The sequence below is a fragment of the Corvus hawaiiensis genome, chromosome 4 (genome assembly GCF_020740725.1).
Source record: "Corvus hawaiiensis isolate bCorHaw1 chromosome 4, bCorHaw1.pri.cur, whole genome shotgun sequence".
In the NCBI taxonomy this organism is placed as follows: Eukaryota; Metazoa; Chordata; class Aves; order Passeriformes; family Corvidae; genus Corvus; species Corvus hawaiiensis.
Window position 1 is genome coordinate 44511232 of NC_063216.1, and position 12552 is coordinate 44523783.

Genomic DNA, 12552 nt, shown 5'->3' on the forward strand with positions numbered 1-12552 from the left:
TATTTCAATTTAATCTTTCTGCTTTGGCAGACTTGCCCTGGTGTTTGCCAGGTGCTTTACTATACTTGCAAGGGCCAGAAAAGTCACAAGGCCTTGCAGGCATCATTCTGGGCCCCCACACAGACAGGGCCCCTGCTTGTCTGTGCTTACAGTCATCATAAATCTGCATGCAGACTTCTGCAGGCATCAGAGGCTTCCTTACAACCTAAGCACAAAGAAACCAGTCCAGTTAAGAAACATGTTGCCTTTGCAGTAACTACTAGAATGGGAAAGTGAATATAAAGACAGGCTACAACCGACATGAAAAGGGCAGGGCAGAAAGGGCAGGAAGTCAATGTTATGGAGCCTGGCACGTTTTCTGCTAAGTGCCCTCTACTGCTAAGTGCCCTCTACTGTAAGTGTTCGTAAAGTCAGCGCAGTACTTTAGAGATCAACACTCAGACTGTTTGGTCCACAATGTTGCTATCTCTCCCAAACTCCATGTTCCTCTCAACTCCCCTCAGCAGAATGTAGAACCTGTGGTGTAAAAAGCTGTAAAATCACTTAGTTGTAGTTCTGGGCATTGACTGAGGTTCCTCTTCCACTCTCTCTCTTCCATCATAAAAAAAAAAAAAAAAAAAAGAGTAATATTCCAGTATCCCTAGAAAAAGATATCATCTAACTTCAGAGCCTATTTCTAAAACCCCAACTCAAAACCTATGCAGCCAGGACTGGAATACACCACTTACACTAACACAGCAGGCCAACATGAACCAGTGAGCAACGAGGGCTTAGTCACTCCCTGAAGCATCCAAGGCCTGAGGATGTGCACCGCAGCAGTCCTAATGGATCTGCCCTTCCTGGTTGTACAGAAACGAAATACAACTTTGGGGAATCTGAATTATTTATTTCTAGCTTTTTATTTCTGTGTATTTTAAGTGGAACCTGGAAGGAACAGAATGAATAGGGTTGTATAAAACCCCTGGTTTATACACCCCTGAAAGTGAATTCCTCCCCACAACACATAAAAGCTCCAGTAAGTAAAAACCAACTGAAGACAGTGCCATTGATGGAGACATTTATCTCAAGCTTCTGTTCCATAACCTCACAAAAACTAGACCATTAAAAAAATTTACTAGGTGAGATCTGGTCCACACATCCTCAGGAACTGAAGAAAATTTAACAGGGGCGATGGTCTGGTACACGTTTTCTGGGGAGAAAAAGAAAAATCAGAAAATTCCCACCACGCTGATGTCCACCAGCCCCTCCCCACCCACCCTTATTTTTAATCTTTAGTTGGTATTTTGCATTCAGTGACATCTTTATCTCACAGCACAAAAAGCAGTATCACCTCAAAGCTAACACACCACCTATGACCATGGTAAAAAAAATCCTGTGATTCAAAAAGCACTGAAAACTACCTGGTAGCAGGCACCCATGGGATAACCTGCCTAACAGCAGCAATTCTTCCCAAACCTTTTAACAAACGTGTTCCTGTTTCAGCTGCAGACTCTATCTCAGAAGCAGCTGGACATTTCACTACAACTCTTGCCAAAAGAAAAAAGAAAGCATGATCCCTTACATTTTGGTCAGCCACTTGTGCAGATGCTTGAGTGCTATACACAACACAAGCAGCTGGTGACCTAAGATTAACTAGGCATTACTCAGGCACAGCAATTTAAGTTTGCTCATGGCTCTAAAGGCCTGACAATACTGCTAGCTAATGCAGTAAAATTATCTAATATGAAAATCAGCATGTCAGGTGTCAGGCTCCATTTCAAGTGAAGTATTTTTAGAACAAGACTTTTCTGCACCACTACTCTTCCACAGAAGGAGGTTTACTCTACACCACTGTGAGCGACCATGCAGATACTCTGGTCATACCTTGGTGCTGCTTTAATGATGTCATCTACACGAAGAATCATTTCTGCTGCTTCAGCTGCACTCAGCAAAACTTGTCTCTTGACCTGGAAACTTTCTGTTACTCCCAAAACTGACATGTCTCCAATGACACCCTCTTTCATATCTGGAAGAAGAAATACATTAAGAGGTGGTTTTTTTGGTTTTGTTTTTTAACTTGGCTTTTTTTTTAAGGAAATTACAAGAAGCTGAGAGCATAGTAACTTACATGCTCAGATGAACTACACTGATAGTAAGGGAAGTATTAAATAAAGTCTTTTACCTCAAGACTCCTGATTTAAGCCTAATGTTGCAATTACATACAAACAATTAATGATAAAAATTTTATACACTGTGATAAGGAGACAAGATCCCAACAGGACTCTCCACACTATTCCCTTAGATATATTAACTTCAAGGTTCTTCTCCACAACTCTGGTTGTTGTTTTGTTGTTTTTTGGGGGCGGGGGGCGGAGGGGGAAGAAAGGAGCAAGGGGAAGGATGTGTTCGGTTCTGCTGGGTTTTTAGCAGGTTGCTGGTTTTAAAACAATGTTTTCTTTTTAAGCTTCCTATAACTAGACTCAGTGTAAGGAAAGTGGTTTTTAGAGGTGTAAACCATCCACTTCAAAAATAAAGGTTTTCACTCCACTGTCAAAAGCCTGGTTGAACAGAAAAGGAACATAGTGCTGTACACCCAAGTTCTATGCAAAGCAAACAAATCAACATACTCAGTTCTCCCAGCTGATAATATGTGACAGACATATGTGAACAACTTTAATGAGCCTAATGGACCTGCCAAACAGAAATTCAAACACAGAAGTAAAACTGAACCCCTTACCCAGTCCATAAGTAGTCTTCCCTTCACTATGAGCAGCTCTGAGCTGAGCAACCAAATCAGCACTGTCATAGCCAGCATTATCAGCTATTATTGTTGGGATCTAAGGGGATAAACACAGGTTGTTTTTACTTAACACAGGGACTGATCCCTAGTAAACATGAAACATACTTCGATGTTTTAAGTTTACAACTGAATTTCAAAAAGATGCTTCAGAAACATGGCAGATGATCTGTTACTGTGTTCAGAAGATATAGAAAAAGTAAAAAATCCAAACTACTTTTCCAAGAATTTCAAGATCCTGGTGTAAGAAAGTATCTAAGAGGACAGAAGTATGTTAGCAGATTTATCAGTTCATTTTACATGGACAGAAGAAAAAAAAGAATCTTGTAGTTTATCATTTCAGACTACAACTAAAGAAATGTTTCCATTTAAACAGCACAAGCCTGCTGGTAAGCACATTAACCACCTGATCACTGTTTCCATGACAGCAGTGCAAACTTGCATGTGCTGACTGAAGAGGTCACGTGTTACTATGCTCTTGAAATTAATTTTCTTAGGAGAAAGGTTTTGCCTAATTTAAATTGCAGAAAGTAAATTTCTTCTCAAATTGACAGCCTGTTAGCACAATTCTATTAATGCTTCTTGTGACACTCTTACTTCCTACTAAGATGCAATCTACAACCCAAGACTAGAAACTTGTAGATAGTACTGGAGTATGAATACACCCAAAGAGCACTAGAGCATCAATGGAACAGAAGGGTCGCTCTTTTCTAAATCAGTCATCAACTATGTAAGATGAGATTTTTATGTACTATTTCTACAGCACTTTTAACTAGCAGGTAAGGTGAACAAGAACCAATTAGAGGAGGGCTAGCATATAAACCTCCACAATTCTGTAACATGCAGAATTATTAAAACACCAGTACTTTTTCCTAAGACAAAAAACAAAATTCTCCCTTTGTTTATCCAAGATGTGTTGCTAAACTTCACTTTTTTATTTCAGAAAACCAAAACTTTTAAAGTGAAGCAACTATCTGATGTCACAAGTTAGTAAACTTCATGAAGCTTTGTCTCTTAATCCAGCAAACTGATTAAATAAACCTACCATTCGTAAAGCCTTAGCAAAGGACTCCATTGCAACAGACTCTTTGCCAGGTGTTCTGACAGCAAGTTCTGCAACAGCATTAGCCATCAGCATCTCTGAACAACCTATTCATTGAAGACACACAGATGTTATATATCTGATGTACAGTAATACAAAATGTGTGTCATATACAAAGAATCTGATATTCACCTCCACCATACACAGTTCTTGTGTCCTTCACAGTCTGGGCCAGGACACAGAGAGCATCATGCAAAGACCTCTCTGCTTCATCTAGAATCTGCTGTGTGGCTCCACGCAAAACTATGGTGCAAGCTTCACCTGGAAAGCACAAATGCAAAAGGATTAAAAAGAGAATCCAGGACACAAAAATAGGCTATCACAAAGCATTTTAAATGGTTTTGCTATCACTGCAGACAAGTTTTGTATTACTTAATTTTGGGAGCAAAAGCAAGCGTGATGACATTTCAAAGATAGGATGAAATTATGTACACAGTGCTATTGCTTTGGTTCCACAACACCTTATTTAATTTAACAGAAAATTAATATCACCTCAAAACTCCTTGAAAACTTAAGAGAGTATTGGTATTTACTAGAACAAGCTCTCAAAGCTGTTTATGTATGATATATTGCTACTTTTCTTGTCAATTTAATCTCCCAAAGCAGAAGTCTTGGTTCCCATCTTTAAAAATGATTGCATGTTCATTTATGTAACATGAAACATACACAGGATTTTTACTGAAAAGCAAGACTTTAATAAAAGCAGTGACATGAATCATTACAAAATTCCTATGCCTCACTGGAAACTGAACAGCATTAGCAGAGGGTTACAGTAACGTTACCATACACCATTAGTGACAAAACACTTACCCATTGCTACTCCAGAGAAATGAATGAGTTTATCTTCTCCAATCATGACTTCTTCAATAAGCTTGCAGCTTCCTAGTTTTACTAGCTCAGGGTGATCAAAGGTTGATGCAATTTCACCACCTACAAGTGTAAGATCATAAAGCAATCAGAGCTCACAACGAAAGCATCCCTTCAGGCAATGTCTTACCAAGAGGGGACAGGGAGGGGATGTGAAAAAAATCATCTTTGTAATTGCCCCAAAATAAATTTAAATTAACAATACTGATAAGCCAAGATTTTCTCATGTCAGCATATGGCACCAGAAACCTTTAACCAATGCTGATAAATCCCTAAAACACCTATGTTTTGTTTCACATCACAAGGACTACAATGCTTTCGAGTTGTGTCTGATAGCAGAATAAACATTCATCTTTGCTAGCATTAAACTGTCAGTATGTTTCAAGTTTTCACAGTATTTACTAATTAAATATTTAGAAAATACTAAATGAAGTCTCTTATGCTTTAAAACTTGAGCTTGTGACAGTATTCACTTTGCCTGCCTGATGATGGCTGAGAACCAGTGGCCACCATTCTCCTGCATCACAAGTCTCATTCCATGCTGTAGCAGCAATACTGTGCACAATTTGTAAACTGCCATATTGTCAACAAAATAGGTACTACAAAGACCAAAATGTCTTTGAACAGAACACTGCTCTAGTTCTTTCCTCTTCCTATTAGAAAACTCTTTGCATTACCAATGCATGCTCAGTTATTCCACAGTAGCTTGCAGCACTGTGTAGTTGCAGCACTATAAGGAAAACCAAGATACATAGCAGAGAGTTTGTGCATATTAAAAACTTGTCTTTTTTTTAGCTATACTATTCAAGCCAGTGTGGTCCGGTAAGGCCCATTTGCTCTGCCTAGAAAGCTTGCTTTGAATTCAGAAAGAAAGCAATGCTCCTCTCAATCACGTATTTGCCTTTGTCAATGTGCCTACTGACAGTTATATACAATTGCTACTTCAGTTTTGCTAAGATAAATAAGTCATTGTCTTTTCCTTTCTCCTGCAAAACTACTTCATCCTCCTGATCACTTTCAGAATCAACTATGATGTTCCAGTTAACTATCTCTAACTTCAGCAACGAGAATTATCTGTAGCATTCCAGAGATTTCATTTTCATTAGTTACTAGAATCACATTTATGCTGACCACTACTCAGAATATCCAGGTTGTTCATGTCATTTGAGGTCCACCTCAAGTCGACAACTCAAGCCCACATTTTTAACAAAGGATGGCTCTTTAGTCTTTTCTATCATTACAACTGAACAACAGCCATGTAGAACAAAGTGTTATTATCACAGAATCAAGAACTATTAGTATTAATTTGTGGAGTTCTTCTTTTATTGCTAAGTTTCATCTTTTCCTTAGAAAACAAACATTTCAAAATCTTATCCGTCGGGAACTTAACTAAAAATGTTTTTAAAATATGGAAGAAAATTACTAACTGGCACTAACTTGCTAAATTATATCCCATGTTTTCCATTATGATCCTTTATTCAAAGATGCTGGAGAAAAAGAAGCAATGTTCAAGTAAGTTTAATGTTTACTAACGATCAAACAAATAATGTGCCCCTCCAAGTTCCATACAAGATGGTACTCCACACACCTGTGACAAGAGCCAGACGTTCTACACCAGCAAAGTCTGCATGTTCAATAGCCATGACACCAGCAGCTCCAAAGAGCTGTTCAGGGTAGTTGTAGATCAGCTGCCTAAAATTAAAACACATCTCCCCATCACACACAGAACAAACCTTTGAAAATAACAGAGTAACAAAAGACACCAGATTCTCAGTAGCATGGACACAGGACAGATTTCTGAAAGCTACTAAAGCAGTCAACGTATGAGGCACCTGCCACACATAGAATGTTACACAACACAGAAGCAAACACAGTGACAGGAAAACATAAAATGCTAAGAAAAAAAACCAATTCAACCTATGATGCTTTTTGAAATACCCTTCCTCTGAAGAAACACTATCACACTAAGCACAGGCAGCCATATGCTTTAAGTCCTTTGATCCTAAGTGCCTGCTGGGTACTTAACTGCCTACTCCAGCAGAGTGAACTAGAACAACATGGGAAGCAACGTAACTCTCCCCTTTTCTCAAGAAATACATACCTGTTAATAAAGCAATTAATTCCGTGTTTAAGAATACGATCCACTTTCTCCTTCATTTTTTCTTTTTCTGCCTGCTCTATTTCTGCCACTTTTGCTGTGGAGTCCACTCTAACACGAGAACCAAAAATCTAAATGAAAGAAAAGAGAGATCACTCTCAACACTCCATTTACAGAAACACTGTATCTCAACAGTAGTTCTGCCACATACCTTAATCTTGTCTGTATCCATACCAGTATTTGCAATAAGAATCTTTGCATTTTCAATTCTTTTTGGTTGATTTACACCAATCTTCTTGTCAAGTAAAAAGCCTATAGTAACAGAAAGGTCTTGTAAAACTTCCAATTAAAAAAGGAGTACAATTCATAATTATAACAAAATCCCCTCATCTTTAGTATTCAATTTAATAATAACACAGTAATGTTTCCTATAACAAATTTACATAGACGTGTAACTTTCAGAAGCTTTATTTCTCAAGTGCATATACGGTCAACACTCAAAAGACTTACCTTCATCTAAGTAGGAATCAGCCAAACTTCCACCAAGTTTCTTAATGACATGGATAGCCTCCAAGTTACCAGAACCTTTCAACCTAAGAACAGCTTCTACAGCTAGCTTGACAAAGTGATCCTTATGGTGAGTAAGTAACTTTGATGAAAGAGTTGTTCCTGCAATGTTCATCAAGTCTTCACGGAACTTCACTTCATCATTACTACAATAAAGACAGTTCAGTTAAAGTGGAAAGTCTGAAAGCCCTACCGTTAGCTACCACCATGAGTCTTTGTTCACTTCCTCTAGCCTGTGCCTTTATGTACCGTATTCTGTTTTGAGGAATGCTGCACAGAATCCCTCCACTGTCCTGGAACACAACCTTCTATTTGAAATACAGGTTTTGTTAGGAGAATTTTCGCATTCAGCTTTAGAAAGTTTGTGCTCTCAAAGTGCCAGGCAAGGGAAATTGTTACATTTTAAATGTGAATGTGAAATCTGAAATAACACTTCAAATTTTTGTTCCAGGGAGCAAATTACTGCTTGTATTTCGTTTCTGCACATCCTAAGTAATTCTGAGTATCAAAAAGCTTCTGTAATTCACTTGAAATAAACCCCAGTATTTTTTTCTCAACTGTTAAAAATCATTAGCTCAGCCTTCACTATACTTTAATACGAGCGAAGATTTTACCAATGGACTGTAATTCGCACTGATGTTTTGATCTTGAGTAGTTTTTTGTGAAGAGCAAATGGACATTACTAACCCATGATCCACAGCTGCTTTCAGAAGTGCCTCTCTTGAAGCCTTTGTGGCTGCCCTCCAGCCTGCAATGATGGTCTGAGGATGAATCTTCCTCGCAATCAGTAATTCTGCCTCCTATTTAAATGAAATCAATATTATTTCCCCCCCAAACGTACAGTTACACTAACTAGAAAAGACACGTTCATTTATGAATGCAACTTAAAGTGTACTTGAAAAATGACTATCTTCATTTTTCTGAGGGAACTTGGCAAGCTGATGGATCATTCCTTAAGATGCTCTTGATCCCAGTTCCTGGACTTGAGATGATCAAACTTTCTGACACAGCTCTGCTAGCAAGAATTACTCACTTCTCATGTCCCTTTCACAGTAATTTCAGGTTTAGAGTTTGGCAATGTAAAATTTTACAAAAACAAAAAACCCATACAGAGTTTAAAGGAACACCATGAATTCAGGTCTTGAGCAAAGAACAGAATTTAGCAGTAATTTCCTCATTAATGTTATGGAAAAGGATTTCAGAGGACTTAGCCTCACAACTAAGCAGTGCTGCATGCTGCCCAGTGCAATAGCCAGGAAGTGACCTGTCAGAGTCAACTTAAAATACTTGAGAGTTTATAAAAAATAATGTAAGGAATAATAGTCTAAAATAATACCAAAAAAATGATGATGCAATACCTAAGGGTTGTTTTTTCCCCCTACCAATTTCAACAGCAAAAGAGCAAGCTATTCCTTCCTATGCTTTGGGAGCCCTTTTCAAAAGCGTAGGATAACACACCTCCTACTGGTGGTATCAGACAACTACACTGGCAAGCAAACATCTGAAAAAATGTAATACATCACCCTCAGTAGTTCAGCTGCCAACACTGTGACAGACGTAGTTCCATCACCAACTTCATCATCTTGAACCTTTGACATATCTGAAGAAGGAAAACATAGTATTAATGCTATTTTTCTCATGCATTAGGAGGAGAGAAACAGATCTTACTCTTTGCGTAAAGAGGGAACTCCAAAAAACAACCACAGAAAAACACGACATGCAAATGAAATTCAGCATCCTTCAAATTCCTGCTCTTTATTTGCAACCTAGACACCAGTTTCAGCCTGGTGATGGTCAAGATGCTTCCCTCTGTTCCCAGTCCTAAAGATGCTTATCAAAAGGAAGTACAGCTGGATAGAAGCTCTAAGGTACAGATCAGAGACTATAATAACCAGGTCTGCTGCATGAACTGCTGATAAACTGGGACCCAGCAAACATAAAATCATTAGGAAATCTGACACCCAACTCTTCAGGCTCCTGCTTGTCACCAGAACCGGACCACTGAAACAGTAAGACAGTTGATCACAGAGGTAAACTCTGTCCAGAAGTACAGTGCTCACTGAGTGACAGAGATTTAAACCTGGGAGAACCAGAGAAACTCTGTTGCCTCGTAGATTTCTGTTCTGAATTTTCCCACTGAAAAAAGAGGGGCACACAGCTGTCTTTTGTCCCTTCTGACTCCTGGGACAAACCATGGTTGCGGGAAAGAAGACATCAGAACAGCTCTGAAGAGCAGCATACACCTCAATTTTACTTTTTCAAAACTCCGTAACTCTTGCAGTACCCTGCCCTCCTTACTTCAGGATTTCTGCTCCCCCCCTTCAATTTTTCACAGTATTTCAAGAACAGTTTTCTAAGAACAAATAAAAACTCTGTAACAGAGTTACAAACTAACAAATATCAAGCCTTTAAGAACTCACCAACTAAGACCTTGGCAGCTGGATTGTCAACTCCAATAGCTTTCAGGATGGTTGCACCATCGTTGGTAACTGTCACAGAGCTGTCTCTTCCGGTACTTAAAAGAATCTTGTCCTACAAGACGTGAGATTTCAAACACTGCTTGAAAACGCACTGTAACTATTAAAGCCACATTAACAGGTATGACTACTGAGAGCCTGCAGCTGTCTTACCATGCCTTTAGGGCCCAGCGTGCTCTTGACTAGGTCACCAATGGCGATGGCACCAACAAAGGACGACTGAAATGAAAATAAACATACCTCAGGGAACAGTTTATTTCTACTGTAATACAAGAATTATACACTATCACGTAGCTTTCAAGAGGACATTTCAACCAACCCTTCCACCTCTTTCAATGGAGGCCGTGTCCAAGTTTCTTTACTGCTATATTTTGATAACCAGAACAAATATACTTAATTCTCACAGAAACCATTAAGTCTGTCTCAAAGCCAGAAAAAATGCCTCCCAATAAAACATCAATCTTCTGAGCGCCAGTAGTTACTTCGATTTTGACAATGAAGAGTTTCTCTAATTTTCACTATGAACAACACTCCTCCTCTCTTCTGTTCGCAGACGTGCAACAAGGAAAGCCAGTTAGAGACAGAAGTTCCGTATCATGATAAAGTGAAAGTATTTTTAGTAGTAGAAAGGACAAAAGTTTAATTACCTCAGGTACTACCAGTTTCTTAGAGAATTAAACTTACCAACCGAGCTGTTTCTGCTTTCTCTTCATCTGCACCTGCCTTGAAAATGTTGACAGGAGCAAGGGAAATGGATGCCTGAAACACAGATATCATAAGGATATTATTCTAGCTTCAATAAAACTATGTGTTTTAAAAATCCCTGACACTAACAACCTAAACAACGTTTTTATTAATAAAATTACATCCATACCCCATTTTGTTGTGATAAAAGATATATTTAAGAAACAGTCACAGTTCTTAAAAATCTGCCTGGCAGTCTCATAGTCCTGAGAAGGGGTTACGAGGCCGAGCGCAGCTGCGCGCAGAGACGGCGGCGCACACGCCCCCGGCCCCAGCAGCACACCGCTCATGGCTGCGCCTGCACTGCCGCTCTGCCCGACGAACCGGCCTTCCATGCGACCCGAGGGCAGGCACAACCAGCAGGAACTAAAAAAACTCTATTTACTGACCATGCTGAAGCGTTAGCATTTTAATACCTATGCTGATTTTTTTTTTTTTTTTTTTTTTTTGCATATCAAGGCAAATTAATTACAGCAGTTACCAATATACGCCTTTAAGGACCAACATTTGCAAAGCATCCAAGGCCTTAAAGAACAAGGATCAAATAGCCAGACATCCGTATCGCGGCTCCCGGCACTCAAGGCGGGGCCGGGAGGGCTCGCCCCGCGCGCGCCCGGCCCCGCCCCGGCTCCAGAACCTTCGGGGCCCCCCGCCACCCGCGCGCGGGGTCGCGAGCGCCGCCCCCCCACCCCCGGCACAGCGCGGGGAAAGGAAGGGCGCGGCCTGCACGCCTCGCACGCGCGCCCGCGCGGAGCGCGGCCCCGCCGCACCCCCGGCCCTGCCCTGCGCCAAGCCGCCGCCGCCGCCGCCCCGCCGCTCACCATGGTGCCGGTACCGCCGGGACCCGCCGTCCGCCGCCGCCTTCAGCAGAGAAACAGCGCCGCGCCGCAGCCCCCACGAGCTCCACCGGAACGGGCGTCAGAGCGGCCGCCCCTTCCGGCGGCGCCCGGCGTTCTGGGAGCCGCAGTCCGGCCCCCGCGCCCGGCGCCCTCAGCGGCTGCGCGGCCGCGGGCTGGGTTCTGTGAATTGGAGACCTGCGGGGGAGAAATTCTTTACGGGGGTGCAGAGGCACTGGAACAGGTTGCCCCAAGAAAGCGTGGGTGCGCCATTCCTGGCAGTGTCCAAGACCAGCGTGGATGGGGATCTGAGCAACCCGGTCTAGTGGAAGGTGTCCCTGCCCATGGCAGGGGGTTTGGAGCTAAGTGATTTTTAAGGCCCCTTCCAACTCAAACTATTTTATGGTTCTGCGGTTCTGTGATATGCCTGGAGGTCAATTCTCAGACAGGTCAAAAGCATTTTTAGTTACTGCTTCTGGCCTCCAGTGCGCTTGACAGACCATCCCAGATGGCTGCTCATAGACCACGTCTGCAGTTAAAAGCAGTGAACAGGAGCACAAACTACTCAGTACATTTTGCATTTCAATACAGAAAAATTGGTAACTATGCCCCTGGTAACTTTGCCAGTGTGAGACAACACCCAAACCCTGCTCTGTCACAGCTTTTCCTCTACACAAAAAGCCTGTTACCTGGTCATATATAAAGAAAAGAGAACCAAAACATGTATTATTTTGTATGACTCATCCTCAAGAATTAATTCCAGCTGGTATCCCTCTTCTTGCTGCCAGATACTAAATTCTTGGGATATATGCAAAGTTGTTTGTTCTAGATTTAAATTGGCCAAAGACAGAAATCCATTCCAATAGAGACAGCAAAAAAGAACATCACAAAAACTCTGCCAACTCCCTGTATTGCTAATTTTAAGTATCTCAATACTTAAAATTATGTATATTATTTCTTGAGTACATTAGGCTTTTTGTTCTATTTTCTTCACAGTTAGATACACTTCCTTCCACAACCCTGTTCCAAAAACTAGACTTAATTTAATTTAAGTATCTTTAGTTTTCCTCATAGTTATGCAGAAA

General features: G+C 40.8%; 1 protein-coding gene across 1 annotated transcript; it reads right to left on the reverse strand.

Annotated features, from left to right (window-relative positions):
* Positions 1-880: 880 nt before the first annotated feature.
* On the reverse strand, positions 881-11562 carry CCT2 (chaperonin containing TCP1 subunit 2). The gene is made up of 16 exons (XM_048302017.1): positions 11453-11562; positions 10572-10646; positions 10041-10106; positions 9831-9942; positions 8934-9010; positions 8098-8210; positions 7354-7556; positions 7055-7155; positions 6847-6974; positions 6334-6437; positions 4689-4808; positions 4011-4139; positions 3822-3925; positions 2717-2816; positions 1864-2005; positions 881-1189 (listed from the first exon to the last, which is right to left on the reverse strand). Exons 1-16 carry the CDS (start codon positions 11453-11455, stop codon positions 1159-1161), a joined length of 1608 nt encoding a protein of 535 aa, XP_048157974.1. The 5' UTR covers positions 11456-11562; the 3' UTR covers positions 881-1158.
* Positions 11563-12552: the final 990 nt, after the last annotated feature.